Source organism: Pistacia vera, unplaced genomic scaffold, assembly GCF_008641045.1.
Source record: "Pistacia vera cultivar Batoury unplaced genomic scaffold, PisVer_v2 Contig483, whole genome shotgun sequence".
Lineage (NCBI taxonomy): Eukaryota > Viridiplantae > Streptophyta > Magnoliopsida > Sapindales > Anacardiaceae > Pistacia > Pistacia vera.
The window spans coordinates 834666-857698 of record NW_022196316.1 but is presented as its reverse complement, the minus strand read 5'-3'; the positions used below and the strand labels follow the sequence as shown (position 1 = coordinate 857698).

The following is a 23033-nucleotide window of genomic DNA, read 5'->3' as shown; positions in this document are numbered from 1 at the left end:
CCACGATGCACTGAGGGACAATTCTTTTTTTCAGGAACTAAAGCATACCATTCATACTACAAAAGCTGGTATGCAGTTTATGCGAATGAAATTTCATGAGGAGTTCAACAATCTAGGTAGGGGTTCATATATATAATTTATTAATTTCTTTTTCCTATTTAAGAGTATTGGTGTTTGTGGAGAGAGTGAGCTGTGCAGTTAATTAAAGACAAAAGGACTAATTGTCTCATGGTTATCAAATCTTTGTCTTTGTTTATAGGTATGCACGTTCATGGTCTAGCTCATGCTGCGTCTGGTTATCACAGAGTTCTGGAGGAAAATCGCAAGCTATACAATCAGGTGCAGGACCTCAAGGGTAAGAAACAGGTTGCATAAAGCTTTGTGTTTGTGTTCGTATTGTATTTAACAACTTTAATGGATTAATTGGTTTTATATTGTTTTCCTAGGAAGTATCCGTGTCTACTGTCGAGTGAGACCATTCTTATCTGGACAGTCAAATTACTTGAGCTCGGTTGATCATATAGAAGAGGGGAATATCACAATTAACACCCCATCTAAGTATGGTAAAGGACACAAGTCCTTCAGCTTTAACAAAGTTTTCGGGCCATCTGCAACACAGGGTTAGTACATATAGGGTTCTTTCTCCTTCAATATTTTCCTTCCCAGATTGGCTATATTCTGAACATTACTTACAGATTGCTGTAATATTGTATTCCAGCGGAGGTGTTCTCTGATATGCAGCCACTGATCCGATCAGTTCTTGACGGATACAATGTCTGTATATTTGCATATGGCCAAACGGGATCTGGAAAAACTTTTACTATGGTAAGATTTACTTGAGACATGTTTAATAAAAATATGATAACATACCTCTAATGGTGTTTGATAAAATTCTGAAATTTTTTTTTACTTCCTGTTTGCATTTTTAGAGTGGTCCCAGGGAGCTCACTGAGAAAAGTCAAGGTGTTAATTACAGAGCATTAGGTGATTTGTTTCTTCTAGCAGACCAGAGAAAGGATATGTTCCGCTATAACATTGCTGTTCAGATGTTGGAGATTTATAATGAGCAAGTCAGGGACCTGCTTGTTACTGATGGATGTAACAAAAGATATCCTTTATATTTGATTTTGCTTCCCATGTCGTTTTGAAAATCTTCTCATAAGTTACAGTTTTTGTAGCAATTTACAGCTTAGACAAAATGTGTGTGGTTTCTTGATTCTACATAGGTTCTCTGCAAATTTTTTTCATACCCTAGGTTTTGTCCTTAATCTATTGCCACATTAGAAATTCGCAACAGTTCTCAAACTGGTCTTAATGTTCCGGATGCAAGCCTTATTCCTGTTTCATCAACAGTTGATGTTATTGATCTAATGAACCTTGGACAAAAGAACCGTGCAGTCGGTGCAACAGCCCTGAATGATCGTAGTAGTCGTTCTCATAGGTAATATTTTATTTCTCTCTTTGCATGATTAATTTAGCATTATCTTTTGCTCTAGACTCATTTTTATGTTATCTTTTTGCAGTTGCTTGACTGTGCATGTTCACGGAAGAGACTTGACTTCTGGAATGTTATATCGTGGATGCATGCATCTGGTTGATCTGGCAGGAAGTGAGAGGGTAAACAAATCCGAGGTCACTGGAGATAGACTGAAAGAGGCACAGCACATTAACAAATCTCTGTCAGCGTTAGGAGATGTTATCTCTTCTCTTGCGCAAAAGAACCCACATGTCCCATACAGAAACAGCAAACTCACACAATTGCTCCAAGATTCACTTGGTAAGTTAATGGAAACAGATATTTTCATTGTGGAAAGAACTATGTTCCTTTTTTCTTTTCTTGACATTATAATTACTCCTCTTTTGGGGTTCCATTTTCAGGGGGGCAAGCCAAGACACTAATGTTTGTTCACATAAGCCCTGAACCTGATGCCGTTGGTGAAACAATAAGTACACTTAAATTTGCAGAGAGGGTTGCCACTGTTGAACTTGGTGCTGCTCGAGTGAACAAAGATAGTTCAGATGTTAAAGAGTTGAAAGAACAGGTTTTTGCTCTCTCAGATACCTTTTATCTCCTTCTTGATACTATTAAGATAATTTAAGTTCTTTGTGTTAAAACATCTTAATTATCTTTCAGATTGCCAGCCTTAAGGCTGCATTAGCAAGGAAAGAAGGAGATCAAGAACATTCAATGGCTGGCAGCTCTGAAAGATATAGAACAAAAACTAGCGAGTTATCACCTTTTATTTCTAACCAACGGGTTGGAGATATTTTGGGTGACCAAAACAGCTATCGGCAAGCCATGGGTGATGTAGAGGTACTTCCATTTTCCTATCCTCAGTGGATGAAAATTTTGAGTTTCTTTATTCTTGCATATTAATGATGAAAAATAATATTCAAGTTTTTTCTAACATTAGAGTGTAAATGGTTTTATGTCCATGACTAATCTTTTACTGTGGGCAGCTCCTACCATTTGACTTAGTGTTATTTAGGGAAATATCTGTTAACTGCATTTGATCATCCGAGTGTTTACAAGAGACAGTGATCTGTAAAAGATTAGTTTTACAATCGTATGCAATTTAATTTATTTCAGTAATATTGTTCACATTATTTTGTTTTTGATCTCTTAATCCGATTTTGTAGGTTCAAACCAACTCTGTGTTAAGGCAAAAGAGGCAAAGCTTTGATCTTGATGAGCTATTGGCGAATTCGCCACCATGGCCTCCGGTTGTTAGTCCGGCTCAAAATTATGGGGAGGATGAGAAAGAAATAGGCTCAGGTGAATGGGTAGATAAAGTCATGGTTAACAAACAAGATATTGTAAATAGAGTTGAAAACTCTCTTGGATGTTGGGAAGCAGATAATGGGCATTCGCCTGATGTCTTTTACCAGAAATATCTCCAAGATTCTTCCAAAATTTATCCGGAACAACTCTTCATGGGAAGCAACCAGTTCAGTGTTGCTACTTCAGATGATCTAGATGATATTGATGCTGCTACCAGTGATTCATCTGAACCTGATTTGCTTTGGCAATTTAATCAGTCCAAATTTACAAGCATAACCAATGGCATGGAGTCAAAGACCAAAAAGCAAAATTTAAAATCAGCAAAGAACCTAGAAATAAGGTAATTATAGTACCAGTGCAGTTGTTATATTTGGCGAACTCACAGGTTAAAACCTAACTTTGATCACTTTCTTGCAGGAACCTAAATCCTATGCTAGGCGCTTCACCTTCAAGAAAACTAGCAAACGGGGTTGGTGTTCCTTTACACCGAGGTGGGAGGCAGCCTGCTTCTGCTGATGGAAAACGGAAAACTGGAAATAGAAAATAGCAGTGTTGTTAGCCATGTTCACAGGGTGATTTTTTTTTTTTTTTTTTTTTAATCTTTGATTTTCTTCAATTCTTTAGAGAGAGAGAGAAAGCGAAAGGTTCGTTATTTTGTTCATTTTTTTTTGTTCTATAATATTATAGTAAAAATGCAGCAATAAATCCAGTTGCTCTTGATATGTTATGTGTAGTGGCGAGACTTAAGCAATTGTAATGTATCCTGACTGCGCTTGATTTTGGTGACAGTTTTTGTTTATATTCCACTATTTTTAACTGAATGAAACACCAAAATGGGGCTTATTGTAATGATTTGGATTTCCCCGAACTTTGGACTTTGGTTTCAGCTTTTTATCTCTCTATTTTTCAATTTTTTACTTTCTTTATCTTTGTTCAAGCATTTTACGGGTTATTACTCTTCTCCAATTGTTAGAATTGTTTCATTAACATTATTTGATAATGTGATTGGGAAACCTATGGCTAAATAACCTGAAATTGAGAAAATTATCTATAAAAATTTCGACAAAGGAGGAAACAAGTCACCTTTTTTTGCCTGGGCATTACGGTGTAATGAAGCATTGGGAGAGGGACAAGATCATGCCGTGATCCTATTTAATCCGATTGAATAAATAAAAGATTAACCTTCCCTTTCCTCAACAGAATACATAATTAAGTACCCATCAAGAGTCGATTAATGTAGGCTACAAACCAATTACTGCCACGGACCACCACATTTTCTGAAGCTGATGTTCCCAACAAGCAAATGTTCTCGCAATTTGTGGACTACAATGCAAATTAATGTTAAAACGGAAACCTCTGGAACCTTCTATCACACCTGCTTTTATTTTTCAGATACAAAACGAAGTCAGAAATTTATGTTTATATAATTTTATAATGAGAAAGGCATTCTGTTAAGCCCACAAACCAACTAAAGTAGTCGATAAAATTTTCAAGTCAAAAACTCCTCCTACATTAATTCTTTCTTCTGTTGCACGCTTTCTATCATTGGCTCTATACAAATGTCTAACACCAAAACTTGTTATTACTCCGTGTTAGGCTTACGTAAACAAGCTTCTGCTTCTGAGATCCGTGACGCTTACCGGAAGCTTGCTCTGGTAAGACATTGATTATTATATTTCTTCTTCGTTAATTTAATGTATACACATATAATTCATGATGTGCTTTGAGCTATTAATTATTTTATTTTTATATATATTTACGTGGATTTTAAGAAATGGCATCCGGATAGATGGATGAAAGACCCATTGGTTGCTGCAGAAGCGAAACGGAGATTTCAGCGAATACAAGAGGCTTATGCAGCTATATTTATAAGAAAAAACAACTGATAAATTTGTTTAGATTTGAGTTTGAGAGATTGCAGCTGACGGCTAAGTGTGTTGGTGTATCATTTCAGTTTTATCAGATAAAGGAAAGAGAAGAGTGTACGATGCTGGATTATTGAGTCTCCTCGCTGATGATGAGGATGAAGTGAGTTTCATTTATTGCATAATTCATTTTTCAATTAATTAAGTTCCTTATTGTGATGGTTATTGGATGCTGTGGAATCATGGGAAACAGGGTTTTCGTGATTTCATACAAGAAATGGCTTTGATGATGAAAAGTGTGAACCCATAGGTATATATTTAATTAACATAAGCAAACAGTAATGATATCGCTAATCATGTTGCGATTTATTCTACATAATATGTGACATGGTCCTTGCTGCAGATATTTGGAATCTGACATTTTAGGATTTTGTTTTATTAAAAGGGATGTAGTTTGAGAGATCTTCAAGGATTATTAATGGACATGATGGGGGAGAAGGAAAGAATCAAATTTCAGAATGACTGAAATAGTTCTCAAGCTGCTAGGAAGAAAATTCGTGTCAGCTGAATTTTGAAGCTTAAATCTTAATTCCTTGTATCATTAATTTGATTTCTGTTAGAAAGGCTGTGGCAATATTACTTTTAAATTATTGCCAATGCTAAGTGAACTGAAAATAAATTTAAGTAGTCCATCTGCAGATTCCCTTTCAAATAATTTTACAGTCACAATAACAATCAAACCAGTCATATTAGTAACACTAGTTGCATAATGTATATAGATTGAAAAGATGGAATGGGTAATAAAATTTCTTTAACTTGCTTCAAATGTTTGTCTCTTTAAGACAAACCACGTGAAAAACCCATACTCTTTAACTCGTAACTTTGCCAACTGCCCCCTCTGTCTGGAATCCTCAAATCTGTCTTTATGAAATTAATGTTGAGTGGAAAACAATTTCATCTGGTTATATATGGTCCCCCATTACCTTAATTAGTGGTTTCTATAAGCTCTCAGATTGTCACTCCAATGTTTTGGTAGTCTCTAGAATATATACAGTGCTCATTTATATCAAAACCTCGTGGTTTAATTGCTTGATGCTTGCGCCTGCAACTTCAAGATTGGTATCTCACATTTACAAGCTAGTTGAGTTCATGTGGATGAAACAAAATTTATTAGGTTAACTCACGATACTAAATTAAAAAGAGATTTATTAACATAAATCTTTAGGAACTTTAAAATATAGTATTTAATTATATTAACATATTTATTTTATTTTATATATATAAATAAATGATGTCGAAATTTTATATGTTAATCACCATTGGATGATCCAACGGTTAATTAAAATTTTTGAATATATTATTTTAAAAGTCTTAAATTTGATCTACTTAGATGATATATATTTGCGCCTTTGCGGTAGTCACATCACTCGCATGCATCGTGCGCAGCAGTGGTAACCAACCAACTTGAAATTTTAACGGTTTCCCAATGTTATTACTTTTACCGCTCTTTTTTGAAAAGCACCATTTCAAGCCCAGCCACAGGCCCAATTCACGTCAAGCCCATCATTAACCCCTGTCTTTCTAATTTCGCTTCTTATGGTTTTGCAAAACCCTAACCGTTTGTCCCGCTGTCATGAGAAGAAGAGCTCACTTATATAGGTATAGTTCAATTGTCCATCAATTTTACAAAAATTGTAAAACTTTGAACTCGTAAACTAACTTAACAAGCCTAAGAAAATGGAAAGTGGCGCCAAGGGAGATTCTTTAGAGAAATTGAAGGGACTCCAAATCACCTCTCTTGACGATAACGATGACGATGAACAAGAACAAGATATTGTTGCCGATGAATACGATGATGTTGATGAAGACGATGATGAAGAAGACGAAGAACAAGAGCCAGTCACATTAGGTTTCGTAGAGAAGCCGAAAAATCACTGGTCTCTTCTTCGCCACTTATTTCCTAGCAAAGCTGGAGGAGCACCTGTAATACCTATATATTTTTTGAATTATTCAAATTGAGTTATTTTATATTGAGGTTCTGTTCTGAAATATGTGGTTTTTTTTTTTTCGTTTCTTTTAGGCGTGGTTGGATCCCGTTAATTTGCCATCAGGAAGGTCCTGTCTCTGTGACATATGTGGAGAACCGTTACAGTTTGTCAGGAAGGTCCTGTCTCTGTGACATATGTGGAGAACCGTTACAGTTTGTGCTTCAGGTTTAATTTCATTTTTTGATAAATTTCTTAGATGCTAATCAATGTAACAAATTACATGAATATCAGCAAATTCTTTTTGTTTCTCTTGAATACCTAGGTTTATGCACCAATTATGGAGAAGGATTTTACATTTCACCGTACGTTATTTTTGTTCATGTGTCCATCAATGTCATGTCTTCTTAGAGATCAACATGAACAATGGAAACGTCCACCAGAGAAGCCATTTCGAAGGTATTGCTTCAAAATTTAACTCTTTTGTTTTTATTCTTTTATTTGGGTATATTATGAGAAAATGACTGTGAGTTGAATTTCATTTTCTTATTCTGTTTTCTTATCTTCTATTCTATGATTTTGTTATGGTTTGTAAAGTGTGAAAGTCTTCCGTTGCCAATTGCCTCGCATTAATCCTTTTTACTCAAGTGAGCCTCCAAAATACAACAGTACTGACAAACCTACCGCACCTGGAGGTAGCTTCTAGTCTAAATTTATCGTTATTAATTTTATTTTGTTTCTTGGAGTTTTTTTTCAGTCAACTATACTTATGGCTTGGATATGCTTCTGTATAATATACCATCTAGATCACATTTGGTCATCTTTGATACATGGAACTTATGGAGTTTAAATCCAAAAATTTGTGAACAATAATTCACCGTTTGGAGCTGGTGTCCACATCTTTAAACAATATTCTCTTTTGCCTCCATATCAAGTTTTGACCTCTCAACAATTATACACTATTGAGAGATCTAAATCAGCATTTTGGTACTTGTATGTGTCAGAACACTACTATGGCCTAGAAACTTGTTTGAGTACATATTTTTTAGAACATACATATTTATTTTTCATTGCATTTGCTAATTGTTTTCATTTGTTTGTTTAGTTGCACTCTGTAATTGGTGTGGTACCTGGAAAGGAGATAAAGTCTGTAGTAGTTGCAGAAGAGTTAATTATTGCTCACAGAAGCACCAGGTAATTAGTTTTAGAATGATTTTGTTCCCTTTATGGACATTCTTTATCCATGCCGATAATGATTACACCCTTCCCCCTCTTTTTTTTCTCGATCTTGAAGGTCATGCACTGGCGATCAGGTCATAAAATTGAATGTCAGCAGCTGAACCTTTCTTCTCACTCCAATTTTGCAAATGGTGGAACCACTTCAGCAGAGAGACAAATAGGCTAGTAAATTATTTGGATGGAATACTTATATACCTAGTTATATTTATACTACCAAGAGATACATGATACACCTGGTTGTTGATAAGATAACCTAAATATAAGTACCTTAGATGATTAACTGTTTATATATCAGATAATCATGAGGTCTCATGTCATACCTGAAACTTTGCTTTTCTAGAATGTGCTCAATTATAGATGGTACTATTCTTACCGGCCTGAGCTTAGTGGTGGTTAGAATGAGTTCATATACGAGTCAGGCTCAGTCTTGCTAATTAGTGGCATGAAATCTCTTACTCTAGATTTTATATTTGCATGCCCTTTATATGAACAGCCCAGGCAATCTGAAGTTGACATCTGCTTTAGCCCTAAGAAGTTTATCTATCTTAATGGTTTTACTAGATATAATTTCTGATTATGATTTTGATTTGCAAACAGTTGCGAGCAACAGTCTATGGCCAGAGTATGAGATTGTAAATGAGGATGAAAGTGAATATGACATGGAAATGTCTGAAGATGATGGACATGCTGGTTCATTGATATCTAAGGCAGGAATGGATGATACAATGAAGTCATTGATGAACGATTTTGAGGTATTGACTGCATTTATATCATAATCAGAAATTATGAGTTCTTGCATAAATCTCATACAATCTTGGATGTTGATTAGGGAGATGGTGACCGAAAGAGTTGGGCCTCTTTCCAAGAGCGTATAGCCAAAGCCCCTGAACAAGTTTTAAGGTAATGAGATACTTATGATTTTCAAAATGGCATGTTTATAGATAAATAATATATAACCTTTTGTCGTTGTTGGCCAAGTTAAATCTAAGAATTGTGATTACTTTTTTCCTGCATAATTTATTTCAATACTATTGGTTGATTTGCGTATATGCCATCAGTCTTGGATGTTCTAGATTTGAGTGTATAAGCGTATACCCGCTTGCTGATGATTCTGAAGCTTACACATCCTTCACCTTATTTAATTTTTTCTTTCTTTGTTTTTCATTTTCCCCCTCAAAATAACAGGTATTGTAGGAATGCCAGTGCTCAAGCCCTATGGCCCATGTCAAGTGGCCGGCCATCAAAGGGAGATATTCCGAATTGCAGTTACTGTGGTGGTCCTCGGTGTTTTGAATTCCAGGTGTGCTATTGTGTACTCTAGCCTTCTTTTGTTCGAATTAAAGCTCATAGATCCTTGCAATGTGAAAGAAAAAACAAAACAAAACAAAACAGAGAGGAAATAAAGGTTTTTTGATATGACAGTTACTTAAAGAGTATATAGTATTCCTTTATCATTTCTATTTTTGGGCTTATCATTTTCATGTTATGTTCCATTCCTTTATGGAATTCAAATTTCAAATTTGTAAAAGTGATAGGTAAATATTAATGTTTGTTTGGTGGTCTCAGATCTTGCCGCAGCTACTTTATTACTTCGATGTAAAGAATGATGTGGATTCTCTTGATTGGACAACTGTAGTTGTGTACACATGTGAAGGCTCGTGTGAGACAAGTATAAATTACGTTGAGGAATTTGTTTGGGTTCAACACTCTTCACAGTCAATTAATGTACCTTGATAGCTTATCGTTTGCTCTGTCCTTGGTTTAAGGCATCGAGAAAAATTTTGTACGTAGCTTGTCTGTCACTTTCAGACATGGCAGACCTTCACCAACAATTTTTATTTGTTCAAGGTTAGGCAAATATTTCCTATGGAGTTATCTTTCTTTCTGACATATATACCCTGTCTCCTGACACGTATATATTTGCATAGCCATCAGTATGCAATGCAAGTCAGAACCAAAATTCCTTTTTTCGTTGACCCAAACTGGAAGGTATCGTCATGGACTCCGAAGGATCATTTAATTTTGTTTAACATGTATTCAAATAAAATTAAACACAGGAGGCTTATGGTAATAATCTCAAACAGAAAGGGACTGATTCAGTATGATCAATAGTGTTATAACCAAGTTAAAACGGAACATAACGAAAGAAAAAGCTGATATTACAATGAGTCAAAATCTATTTCTGTGAATTAAACAAAAAGGGGACTGATGATTGTTCTTTTTACATCCTTTTTCTTTAGTGCCGCAGGGCTCATAAGTTTTAAAGTTATTATGTGTTTGGAAAGGCATCTCTTTATTTTAACAAGACTAAGCCAAAACATTGTAGACCAACTCAGGTAGCAATCTATTGCACAAGTTTACATTGTGAAATAATAAGACCAGAACTTTTATTGACCAAAAAATGAAAGCATTATGATTCTGAGCTGTACTGAACAAGCAATTGAAGCTGTACACGAGCATATGATCATAGATGTGGCACCGCTTTGGAAGAATTGCTTGGGGAGATTGAGAATGATTAAAATGAAATAAGAAATTGAAGATGAAAGACTAGATATATAATTATTTAAACAAACAAAAATTGTGAATTGGAGTAACTAAAGAAAAACTTTTAACTCTCCCATGTACAAAGGAATGANTACACGAGCATATGATCATAGATGTGGCACCGCTTTGGAAGAATTGCTTGGGGAGATTGAGAATGATTAAAATGAAATAAGAAATTGAAGATGAAAGACTAGAAATATAATTATTTAAACAAACAAAAATTGTGAATTGGAGTAACTAAAGAAAAACTTTTAACTCTCCCATGTACAAAGGAATGAAATAATTGCGATCTCATAAAGATGTACCATGAGTAAATGGGTATAATTGAACGAAGCAATCGGAGGATGAATTTGAAAAAGAAGTATGAAGATTGGAACATGGTTCAGGAGACACTGCCTCTGAGGAAACTATCACATTGGAACAATACCAGGAGGCAGAAGATTTGGAAGTGATAGAAAGAGTAATATTTGAGAGACAGATTGATGTGAGATGAGATTCATCTATACCCGAAAAATTCCCAGCAACATCTATATTCGCGCCAACCATATTCTTAAATGTGATCCTAGTAACAACTGGCAGTGCTTTTGGATCAAATTTGTCATCTGGATGCAAGCCGAAGTCACTTGTAAAACGAAGTGCCATATGGACACTCTCCATTTCGACATTGGAGACAGTAATGTCTTTCATGTAACCACCTCTGCCTCTAGTTGTCTTGAGATTGATGCCAACAACTGAGTTACGTGAGTGAATGTTCTCCGCGAGTATGTCAGAGATGCCACCGGACATCTGACTGCCAAATGCTAAGGAAGAACCTGAAGAAGACTGAAGCTGAACTTCCCTGATGTGGACTTTTGTGGTAGCTTTGCCATAGGAAATTCCATACTCATCCCAACCACTTTTCAGAGCTATTGCATCATAACTCATGCTAATGTTGCTCTTCTCAATGCAAACATACTCAGACGAATCTGAAAAATGGTTTTTAATTGCTAATTTTTAAGTGATAGACATGGTACAGACTATATAACCAGTGAATTCACTCAAAAGATATTGACATTTTGACCAAACCTGGAACTACACCACAAGTGTAAGGGGAGTCTGGTGGGGCATAAGCTGTTATGTTTTGAACTTGCACATTACTGTATAAGGTACACACAAGGTATATTTTCAATTCGTGAAATCAAACCCTACCTTGCATAGATTAGACTAGATATAATTTGGAAATAATTGAAGTGGAACAAATGAGCCAACTCGAAGAGAACTTACAAGATAATAGTACCTGCAATATACGGGATGAATGTTCCAGGCAGGGGAGTTCAAGAAAGTTAAGTTTGAAACAGTGACATCCTTAGAACCTATAAATTCCACAAGATGCGGCCGGCTGTGTTTTAATTCACCGGAATTGAACAGCTCCCACCAGACAGAGCCCTGCCCATCAATAGTTCCATTATCACCTGGTGCAGTTGATTGTAAGTAGGATATATGTAAATGTCAATGTCAGAACTTTAATTAAAAGCCTACAAAGAAGACAAAATTATCAGGAAACTCGAAAGTTGAAATATCCATGCCTGTTATCACCACGTCAATTAAATTGTTTCCATTGATCAAGCTACGGTATCTTCCACCTGGCAGATCAATTCCTCGACCATATGATGGGAGAGGTTCAACTACTTCCCAGTGCGAGTAATCCTGTTAAAGCTATAAAAGCTAAGCATGAAAGTCCAAAAATTCAAGTCCCTTATGTGTCCAAAAAGGAACTTCGTTACAAAACAAGAATCACCGCAAATGGAATGCGTCATATTGTCTCTATTATGACCACATTATATTTTAAGCTTAAATTCTTTTCCGGATATTTCCAACTTTAGTACAAAATGTTACAATGAAAGTACGCACCTCGGATCCAAGAATAACAGCACCTCTTTCGAGGAAGAGTGTAAGGCAGCTAGTAAGGTTAAAGCTGCCAGTAAGCCACTTGCCCGATGGAACATACAGCTGAGCACCACCCTTATCGGCAAAAGACTTGAGATAAAAGATTGCATTTTGGAAAGCAACAGTGTTTAGTGTTTTGCCATCACCCACTGCACCAAATTCTAAAATAGATACACTGTGTGGTCTGGGTTCCAAAGACCTAGCATATTTACAATGTCCATCACTTTCTTTCACATTCTGTTCCGCAGCCCCATTGAATGCTAGAAGCAAAAGCAAAACCACCTGAAAAGAAAAAGGTCAAAAAAAAAAAAAAAGTGCATTACAAATTGCAAAACCTACATTCAAGAATACAAAAAGAAAAAGATCGTGTGAACAAGAAAGAATAAAAGCATTGAATTCAGTTGCAGTACTCTGTTGAAAAGCCAGTGCAGAGATAACCGGAATGAATTAACTCAAAAGAGTCTTTTGATTTGAAAATTGAAAACAAAGGGAAAAACGATTGCTCTGTTAAAGAAAATTTTATTCGGCACCATAACCATGTTATTCTAATGGACACAACCCAAAATGTGTGCTATTAAGCTAAAACTTGAGGGAATTCCAACAAAGTGAATGAGAAATAAAAAAGTGAAAGGAGTGTTATACAGGCTCAATGAAGCGCAAGCGATGCCGAAAGAAATGCTAAGAAAAAAAAGACGGAAGAAACTATAAGAGATCAAACCAAACTTCTTGAATTTCAATGACATTGCATATTTTCATAGTGTTAGAAGAAGCGGGATATTACATAACATGCTTTAATGGAAACAAGTGGATAAACAACAACAACAAATGAACAAAAACTGATACCATAAATCTGAATTTGACGAAACAAATGTTAGCGACTGGACCATAAATCCGATACCAACAACAAAAACTGGCAGCTAACCAACAGAACTGGAGACTCCACTTCAAAACTCAACTTAGAAGCAGAGTATCCAAAGCGCTTCAGATTCCTTGGATATCAAACATGACTTCAACAAGATCACTGCTTACACGAAATCTCCACTCTACTGGTTCCTTTTATTTTAAAAAAAAAAAAAACTCACCTCAAAAATTTGGAGAATTAATCGGGAAAATTGAAAACCCGTTTCATTTATGAAAACTAATGAATCAAACGTTAAAAAATAAACCAACGTACTTACTAGCGTCTTCATGAGTCTCTACAACTTCCTCCAACGGCAGCGAAAGGATCAGATACGAAACTTAGTTTAGGAAATGAACAGTAGTATGAACTGAAGAAGAATGAGAGAAGAAGTCAAGAAGACCAAGGTGAAAGAAGCTTTGTGTGTATAGTGCCAACAAGCTAACATAACACAAGAAAACAAACGAGATGGCAAGTGAAAACAACAGCCAAAAAAAAAAAGAAAAGCTAATTCTTTGCTTATGCCATATATATAAAATCACAGTACCACACCGCACCACTTCAAGTTGGAAAGTGGTGATGTATTATGTTATTATTACATTAAGCAGAGCCTTAAATAACCATTTAAAAATAATTACAAATATCAAATCTGAACCTTGTCGTGCCGACATATGATTAGCTCAAAAAGGGCAATATGAAATAGCTTTGAGTTTGTAATGAAGAATTAATGTGTGCAAAAACAAAGAATTTAAAGCATGGAAGGTGAAGAGATCATGTGTGGCCGGACCGCAGGAGTAGCAAGTTGGGGTGCATGTGGGGTCTTGGGACCCATGATGAATTATGCTAAAATATTGCCAGGCTGGCGTCACTTACTTTGCCAGATCATAACTCTTCTCTTTCTTGGCCTCTTTGTTGGACCCACTCACCTCTTCTTTACGAGTCATTCTTTAATGGATCTATTCTGTATCAGTACGGGGCTATGCTAGATTGACAATTCTACCCTTTTCTAGTGTACAGTCTTTCCATATTGATCAGCAGTTGCTCTGATGACATCGGTTAATGACGAAAAAACCTTCATTATAAGATGATAATAACAAGAACCAGCCCCCGCCGCACCGCACATGAGGAAGCAAAGGCCAGCTGTCATACATAATAATATTTTAGCAGTTAACGGAAACGAGTGCTGCTCCATGTGTGGACTGACAAATCCATTTAAAACGACTGGGCACACAAATGGCCAAACTTTATGTGTAACGTGTATATTGGCAATATGTGAACGGTTGAGAATTCATAGCGGATTATAATTTTTTTTTTAGGGTGAGTTAAAATTAAAACTAATTATATATTAATATTTTTGTTAGAGTGGATCAAAATCTAAAAATTATATATATTAGTATTTAAAAAAAAAAAATTTGAGGGTGGACCATGTTGGCTGGATCCGGTTGAGATGAACATGTATTACACTAGTACGCTGATTGTCACATGCTACTGGCAGCTATGAAGGACTTAGAGTTAGCATTACTCCTTAAAGAAAGCCTTAGACTGAATCGGCTATTTTCTTACTTATTTTTCATAATTTTAGTTTCTTATTATGTTTGATATCTACACTTGCTTACAAAGTTAAATTATATAAATATTTAAGACACGTCATATTAGTTCATATAAATATTGAACTTATAGCATGTCAAAATTTAGTAAATGCTCGGAAGAGTAACCAAATACTAATATATTTGTTGTAAATAAAATATTTAAAAATTATTTTTTTTTTCATTTTTTTAGTGGTCTTAACACACCTATTTTAAGTATTTAAGACAATGTTAAAAACAACAAACCTATAAATTAAAATTGAGTTGTATATATGAAATAAACTTATCATGAGAAGAAAGATATTAGCTCGATCAATAATCTGACGTAACCATAAACCAATCCCATCAAAATTTGTTTAACAATCATAGCTTTGCATGTGGATCAGACTTGGAAAAAATGAAATTTGTTGGCTTCCATCACTTTGTAAACTAGAGGCCCATTATCATGAACCGTGGATAGCCCAACATGTTCCGATTAAGATATTGATTCATGTACTTTGAGGTGGGTACGAATCAATATCTTAGTTGTAACTTGTTGGGCTACCCAAAGTTCTTCGTAATGGCCCTCAACGCTGACAAAGAGGTGGAGTCCCACGAAGGATATGATAAACAGTGATTAAACGACATGTCGGTTGAAATGATCTTACAAAATTAACTATTGAATAAAAATATATTATTTTTTATTTATTACAAAATTGAATACGAGGGTATTGAAAGTAAGTAACAAGAATGACGACTACTCTCTAGACTCTCTACTTACCATTGAGCATAGCGCAGCCAGGCAGAGGCCGATTTTGTTAAATACCCAGATAAAAAAGCCAAAATCATCCCACTATTATGGCGTCATGTGCAGACCACTAGCCATCAGCCAACCCTCAAAATATTATTCAATTCAATATTCCAAATCGATGACCTAACTTTTCTTTTCTGACCCTCGCGCGCACATCCTATCCTATCCCCTGCATCCATATTTTCTTAACCAACCTCCTCGGTTACTGGATTTACACCATCTCCTGCAATTCATTTCACCTCACTCACTTCTTCGGTTTGATCTCTCTCTTTGTCTGCGTCATTGTGTACTTTATTACGTGTTGTGCGTTACGGTTCTGAATTGTGGTATTCTGGTTTGGGCAGTACTAAGTAGAGCAAGATATGGCACTTTATATTATATCGCGGCGAGTCTCTGGTGGCGGATTAACGACTTCGCAATTGGTAGGGGCGTTGCGTTATGGCAGTTGTTGGAGATCTTATTCGACCGCGTTTAGGGAAGAAAGGGACACTTTTGGCCCTATCTTAGTTCCCTCCGATAAGTTCGTCTTTTTGTTCTAAAGCTATTATTATCCTTTATGTCTTTTCTTTATAACTTATTTGGCATACTTTTCAGTTCTGGAAAGCAAAGCTTTTTGTATTTTGCAATAAAAATATATTTATTGTTTCGTGTTTTATGTTTCAGGCTTTGGGGGGCACAAACTCAAAGGTCATTGCAGAATTTTGATATTGGCGGCCCGCGTGAGCGAATGCCCGAACCTATTGTTCGTGCCTTTGGCATCCTCAAGAAATGTGCTGCCAAGGTAGGATATTTTAGTTACTTATACATATATATTTGGTTTTAATAAAAAAGATTTGGGTTTATTTAATATTTACGGGTGATGTAACAGACTTGAAACTTGGGTTAGATGGTGGACAGTTTAATTTTGATGTATTATAATTATCTTTTATGTTTATTTCTGTAAGAGAATTTGTTGAGTTGTTATTCTTGGCCTCGGTAATAAGTACATTATGTATTATGTTGCAGGTAAATATGGAGTATGGTCTTGAGCCGGCGATAGGAAAAGCAATCATGCAAGCCGCACAAGAAGTAGCTGAGGGGAAGTTAACTGATCATTTTCCACTTGTCGTATGGCAAACTGGTAGTGGCACTCAAAGTAACATGAATGCCAATGAGGTCAGTTCCTGTTTTGTGGGCTCACATGTTCTTTATTTGGTTTTGGAGTCTTGCTTTCGTTTGTGTACTGTAGCATCTGTTTCTGTATTTCATAAATGTTGACTCACTCTTTCATGATTCAAATGTTTGAAGCAACTTGTGAGGTGTTATATATCAATAAAATTGCAGTCCTAATTGAACTTGTCCTCTTGAAAGCTTGTGTGCCAACTAATGGTGGTGACCGTATATACTTCACTATTTTTTTTTAATGATTATGCTTTCTATTGCTTACTGAAATATTGAGAGATAAAGTGTATGACTTCTACTGTTTGATTGTGATAAAAGTCTGAATTTTCTTCCAGGTTATTGCTAATAGAGCAGCTGAAATCCTTGGGCATAAGCGTGGTGAAAAGTTTGTGCACCCAAATGACCATGTTAACAGATCTCAGTCTTCTAATGACACATTCCCAACTGTAAGTTACATTTCAACTTCCAGCAATTTACATTGCATTCATTCATTTCTTCTATTTGACTTGGCAACTGCTGTAATTCCTAGCTAGCCATTTGCTTGAATTGTTCTCTTGTTATGCCCATTTTCTTTGTTGAAAAAACTGGTTGCTTATGGTTCTTTTAATTAGTTTTTTGGAAGCTTTTTTTTCTCAGGTAATGCATATTGCAGCGGCAATGGAAATAAATTCAAGACTAATTCCAAATTTGAGTACCTTGCATAATTCACTGCATTCAAAGGTTTGGTTTTTTCTTCCATCTTTTAAGAGCAAACAGTTGCATGATGGCTTAATTCCATTTTTGCTGTTGCAATATGTCATGTATGTATATTAACTGTCTTATTTGAAGCCCCTTTATGCTATGTTGCACATGTAAATCAAGCTTTTTGAGATACATGTATTGCATGCGACCTGCATGTCCTTGTTGCATTTAGATGTAATATGCTTATCGAGCTTGGCAAGTTTAGGAGGTCTTAAACCGTCTGGGTGCTATGTGAAGGATGGATTCTGTCTTGGTTCTGTTATATGCTTGCTGATCTACTTTTACTTTTGTAATATCTTAAGTTAGTTGTTCAATAACAACTTTGGTTTATGCAGGTCTGAGCCTTCTTTGGCACGCATTTCTTTGATTTATTTACAGCAACTCACTTTTGATTCCCATTGCCTCTATCATCAAGTGTTTGCTTTGAGAAGCCTTGTGATTCTTCAGTTTGTCCACGTGGCAGCTCTGTGTGTTGTGTTTTGCTTGTTTGTTCATATGTCATGCTTTAATGTTTCATGTCATAACTTCTACATTGTATTTGGTGTTTGGATCACATGTCCATGCCTTTACATATATAGTAGTACTGCTGTTGCTAATTATTAATTAATTTTTTTTTTTTTTTTGGTAATTTATCAGTCCGTTGAATTTAAGGATATTGTCAAAATTGGGCGCACTCACACTCAAGATGCAACACCTTTGACTCTTGGGCAAGAATTTAGTGGCTATACTACACAAGTATTCATTCTTCCCGCTGCACTTGTTTTGATTTACTAATGAGGTTCATTTATCTTGATTGAAATGAGTATAGGACAAGCTTGACATTATTGCAGGAGCTAAACTATGATTTGTTTCTGACTTGTATTCAGGTGAAGTATGGCATTGACCGAGTCATGTGCACTCTGCCTCGCATGTATCAGGTAGGCAAAATATCTTTTAATAAAAGCATCCTCTCTCTTGAACTCCTGCCACCCCTTCTACTTTCAAGTTCTGACAGAGTTGAGATTTCATATGAGCAGCTTGCACAGGGTGGCACTGCTGTAGGAACTGGATTGAACACAAAGAAAGGGTATGGATTGCTTCTTTGAATGTTTGTGATATGATTAGACAAGATATGTTCCTTCATTTATATCTGTGAACAAATTTATTGTTATAAGTTTGATGGTATTGTCTGGATAAGATTGATGTCACATGCCTCCTGGAAAACTTAATAAGCATCAATTAATTGCTGCATGAACAATTGTAGTGCTGATTTCTGAGTAGAGTCAGGGAGCATGGTCAGATAGAGGCCTGCTTCAGGTAGATGCAATGTAGTCTGGTCTACATGAAAAGTTCATGACCTCAACTGACTGTTGCCCTTGTCAACTTCTTGTGTTGCTGTTGTTTGCTTATTGCTTACTTCAGCATTGCTCAATCTTTTAAATATTGTTATAGGTTTGATGTAAAGATTGCTGCTGCAGTAGCTGAGGAAACAGACTTGCCTTTTGTCACAGCAGAAAACAAGTTTGAAGCTTTGGTAAGTTTGTAATTCCTTTAACTATGCTTTTTCTTCTCTTTCTTTTCGGGTTGAATTGTTAGCTTATTTCTTGCCATATATAGTATATCTACCAAAGCAGTTTCACATTCTTAAATATGTCAAAACGTCTAGGCTGCACACGATGCTTTTGTTGAAACCAGTGGAGCCCTCAACACAATTGCTACTTCTCTAATGAAAATCGCCAATGACATACGCTTATTAGGAAGGTTTGTGTAGCATTTGGAAATTTTTTTGTCGGTTTATTTGCTTGATTTTAATGGTTTTCTAACTGGTTTCAGTGGTCCCCGTTGCGGCCTTGGTGAACTCATTCTTCTTGAAAATGAGCCAGGCAGCAGTATCATGCCTGTAAATCCTCATTCTCCATACAACTTTTTTGTGACCAAATTTTTTTCATGTGCAGTAGCTTAGTCTATCAAAATTTGATTGGACTAAACTTTTGTTTCAGGGAAAAGTCAATCCGACTCAATGTGAAGCACTCACAATGGTCTGCGCTCAGGTAAACTGTCTGCATCTGATTTTGATTCATTTAAATGATATGATCAACTGTAATGTATAGTTTCTGGCAGTTACTTACATACTTGAGTATCAATATTTAAATTTCTTACTCTACTATCTAGTCATGAGATTATGTATGGAATAGTCTTTAATTGATATGATACAATAGGTATCCTTTTTGAACCTTTATTTACTATCAGTCAATATCTTTTTCTCATCTTGCAGGTTATGGGGAACCATGTGGGCATCACAGTGGGTGGATCGAATGGCCACTTTGAGCTAAATGTATTCAAGCCAATGATTGCTAGTGGTCTCCTACATGTATGTTCTTTTGTTGTTGTATTGCTAATATTCTTTCAAAAAATGAAATGGAGAAAATTTGTTTATAAGATTTGTAGAATTTGAAGAAAATTACATAAACTGATAAAAAAAAAAAAATCTAACTTGTTTGTTGACAAAATTTCATAGAAATTCAGGAATTTGAACTAAATCAAATTTTAGTGACAAATCCACTTAAATATTCTGTTTGAAAATTGTGGGAAGTTATGATATGTTGTGACTTCCTTCTCAACTGGCATCCTCAGATGTGTGCAATGTAATGTTAAAATCTTATGGTAGGAGGGTGCCAATTGGAATGTACAAGAACATCTGATATTATGATGTTGTGTGGGTCTTCCATATTTTAGAAGGCATGTACTTCTTCACCGAACTAACATTTTTGGTTTGTTCCTAACAGTCAGTGAGATTGCTGGGCGACGCATCTGCTTCCTTTGAGAAGAACTGTGTAAGAGGAATTCAAGCTAATAGGGAAAGGATAGCAAAATTACTTCATGAGGTCAGTCAGTTAAATCCACATTCAGCATCTATAAACTTTGTTATGCCATATTATAGATCCCTGATCAAATTTTCTTATGCAGTCATTGATGCTCGTCACATCCTTGAATCCTGTAAGTTGTTAAACCTGTTTTCATATCTTCATTCTCTCCGGTTTCCTTTACTTTGAATTATAAGTTACTTATTTTTGTTAATTCTCTCCAGAAAATTGGTTATGACAATGCTGCTGCAGTTGCCAAGAAGGCCCACAAGGAGGGAACTACACTGAAGGTGATAATCATCTTGTTTTTGTGTCTTTGAGCGTTTTCATTTTTATTTTTGTAGACTCCTGTAATGTGCACCAATCCTTATTTTAAACTATCGAAATAAAACAAATCAAATTTTGCAGGATGCTGCCTTGAAACTTGGAGTACTCACGTGTGAAGAATTTGATAATCTTGTGGTGCCCGAGAAAATGATTGGCCCATCTGACTGACTGACAAGCTCGTGAGAATTTTGGTTCTGGCTTTAACATCGGTTTTGAAGATGTTCTATTTTTGCACCATTTGCCTCCCTTCTAATCGAGTCAATTGTTAGAAATCCAACGATGATTTCATTTTTATTAATTAAAAACAATGTTCCTTTGGCTTTCCAATAGCCTCGTGTCTATTTTTGATATTTACTTCGTGACAATGTAGGAAATAGTTGGCAAATAAGGGGAAAGCCACCCTCACTTTGTGTTGAGCCGTTGAGGTGTACTAAAGAAAGTTACATACAAGAGAATTAATCCGACTAATTTTGATTATAATATGATGAAAGCAATTTACAAGTTCTGTCGAGCAATTGATGACATTATTAATGGCATTTTGTATATCCTATTTTTATGCTAATGTATTGTTAGTTTGTAATTTTGTATACCAGATTCTGCTTGAATTAAATTAAGATTACCCAAGTGAGATAGCTTTAGCCAACGACAATCACTCAAATACAAGATCTTTTTTTATTACTTTCTTGACTTTAATGTGTTGCATCAATGCACTATTTATATATTTTGTCGAGAAGAAAAATGATACTAATACAGCACGCGGTTATTAAGTTTTGCAATTTTTAATGAGGAGAAGCTGCTTATGTATATGTAAACTTTCGGTTTCGGGGTACACTACAGCGTTGTACCGCGGATTTTAAAATTCAAGCAATAACTTTACAGTTGAAGCTGACTGGATCCCATATAAATTTGCTGCCAATTGTTTGACCATAAGCGTTAAAACGTGCTTTACTCATTTTATCCACTTTCAGGTTTCCGGGATACCCTGGATAAGCTCCACCACCAAATATCCCTGGACATGCTGTAACAGCCTCCCGAGGTGCCAATGCATCTCCTTGAAATTAACCTGTCTTGAAAGGATTAGTAGCAGCTCCTGCAAGAATAGTGGCGATGTTATAATCATCCCATCGGCCCCAACACCATTAGGTGCCACAAGGGCCTGCCAACATAAGCCCATGCACAAAGACCAGGACACTGCACCGAGGGGTCTGCTACATGTGCATAAACTATTATACCCTTTGCAGGCACTATGATGCTATCATGAAAACCACACGCCCCCATGCAAAATCGCTCTACATGCACTCACATCTTTCGCAGTCAGAACCAAGTATACACCACTCGAATCTAATGGTAATGACTTGCTGGCTATCTTGTTTTTGACATAGTTAGCTATTTGTATACGCTTGAGGTTCTTTCCTAAAGAGTATATATGTCACCAAGTTGTTTCACAAGCCTAACAGTGGCGGGAACTGGGTTCCCAGCCTTCTCCTTGTATGAAGAGATCGTTTTCCACCATGTTCAAACTGTTGGTCCTTGGAGGGGAGAAGGGGAACTACTGATTGAAGAGAAGAAATTGTTTATGGAGGTTCTATCCTAATCAATAGTATTGAACTAAATATCATTATTGAGGATGATTTGTTTAATTAAGACAAGAGTCTCCATCCTTCTTTCCATCAGCAACTGTGAGATGACATTTCATTCGCGAGTCCTTGCATTGCACGCCATATTTTCCCTGTTTTTATTGACTTGCCGACGTGAGAATACAATACAAGCTATTGACAAAGATCTTACCATTTCCGAAGATATATAAATGCATATATCATGGATGACGGTTTTGACAAATTATGCTAATTTTTTGCCATCCCTCGTTTATATACACTGTACTAGTTTAAGCCGGGTTGCTTTTGAAATTGGATTTGGACATATTATTTATCTTTTGGATCTTGTTTATTTAGTTATGAATTTCATTTTGAAATTATTTAATGTTCCATTAATGAATAATATTTAACATTAATTGCATATTGATTTTATGTGAAAAAAACAATATTTTATTGCAGGTATTTTTTGAGAATTTAATATTCCATTAATGAATACTATTTTATTTTAATTGCATATAAATTTTATGTGAAAAAGCAATATTTTATTGCATGTATATTTTGATATACTGGATAAAAGAATTAATAATAGTAATTTTTTTCATTATTACACATTTACATATATTATTTAATCCAATTTGCTAAAGTGGATATATATTGTCAAATATATTTAATTCAAAATGTTGATATTAATTATAGTGTTTCTTGAGTTGGACACTTTTGCATTAATTTTAACTTGTTATTTTTTTGGACC

The 23033-nt window shown here is 35.6% G+C and overlaps 4 protein-coding genes and 2 pseudogenes across 7 annotated transcripts; 4 read left to right on the top strand and 2 right to left on the bottom strand.

The window, feature by feature from the left end:
* The first annotated feature begins 29 nt into the window (after positions 1-29).
* Positions 30-3372, top strand: LOC116146727 (kinesin-like protein KIN-14I). Its single transcript, XM_031432149.1, has 11 exons — positions 30-116; positions 260-355; positions 447-620; positions 719-825; positions 930-1108; positions 1280-1441; positions 1524-1777; positions 1879-2042; positions 2135-2314; positions 2641-3122; positions 3200-3372. Exons 1-11 carry the CDS (start codon positions 71-73, stop codon positions 3327-3329), a joined length of 1974 nt encoding a protein of 657 aa, XP_031288009.1. The 5' UTR covers positions 30-70; the 3' UTR covers positions 3330-3372.
* Positions 3373-4338: 966 nt separating this feature from the next.
* On the top strand, positions 4339-5272 carry LOC116146728 (annotated as a pseudogene).
* Positions 5273-6259: 987 nt separating this feature from the next.
* LOC116146734 (programmed cell death protein 2) lies at positions 6260-9729 on the top strand. The gene is made up of 10 exons (XM_031432157.1): positions 6260-6630; positions 6728-6811; positions 6958-7091; positions 7230-7327; positions 7738-7826; positions 7927-8032; positions 8469-8623; positions 8701-8771; positions 9057-9171; positions 9438-9729. Exons 1-10 carry the CDS (start codon positions 6385-6387, stop codon positions 9603-9605), a joined length of 1266 nt encoding a protein of 421 aa, XP_031288017.1. The 5' UTR covers positions 6260-6384; the 3' UTR covers positions 9606-9729.
* Positions 9730-10295: 566 nt separating this feature from the next.
* Positions 10296-13912, bottom strand: LOC116146732 (probable polygalacturonase). 4 transcript variants are annotated; one of them, XM_031432151.1, is made up of 7 exons: positions 13520-13804; positions 12306-12623; positions 11981-12101; positions 11692-11866; positions 11481-11551; positions 10680-11380; positions 10296-10492 (listed from the first exon to the last, which is right to left on the bottom strand). In XM_031432151.1, the coding sequence occupies exons 1-6, from the start codon at positions 13529-13531 to the stop codon at positions 10707-10709; spliced, it is 1371 nt and encodes a 456-aa protein (XP_031288011.1). In that variant the 5' UTR covers positions 13532-13804; the 3' UTR covers positions 10296-10492; positions 10680-10706. The 4 variants fall into 4 exon arrangements, with proteins under 4 accessions (XP_031288011.1, XP_031288012.1, XP_031288013.1 ...); XM_031432152.1 differs by lacking the exon at positions 10296-10492 and adding an exon at positions 13895-13912 and having other exon boundaries at positions 10642-11380; positions 13520-13680; XM_031432153.1 differs by lacking the exon at positions 10296-10492 and adding an exon at positions 13185-13394 and having other exon boundaries at positions 10642-11380; positions 13516-13804.
* Positions 13913-15610: 1698 nt separating this feature from the next.
* LOC116146733 (fumarate hydratase 1, mitochondrial) lies at positions 15611-21167 on the top strand. Its single transcript, XM_031432156.1, has 18 exons — positions 15611-15870; positions 15960-16135; positions 16279-16396; positions 16621-16770; positions 17112-17222; positions 17413-17496; positions 18154-18252; positions 18384-18434; positions 18534-18583; positions 18949-19030; positions 19163-19257; positions 19330-19396; positions 19497-19547; positions 19772-19867; positions 20283-20381; positions 20464-20493; positions 20585-20650; positions 20769-21167. Exons 2-18 carry the CDS (start codon positions 15978-15980, stop codon positions 20853-20855), a joined length of 1494 nt encoding a protein of 497 aa, XP_031288016.1. The 5' UTR covers positions 15611-15870; positions 15960-15977; the 3' UTR covers positions 20856-21167.
* A 380-nt stretch (positions 21168-21547) lies between these two features.
* LOC116146862 lies at positions 21548-22478 on the bottom strand (annotated as a pseudogene).
* Positions 22479-23033: the final 555 nt, after the last annotated feature.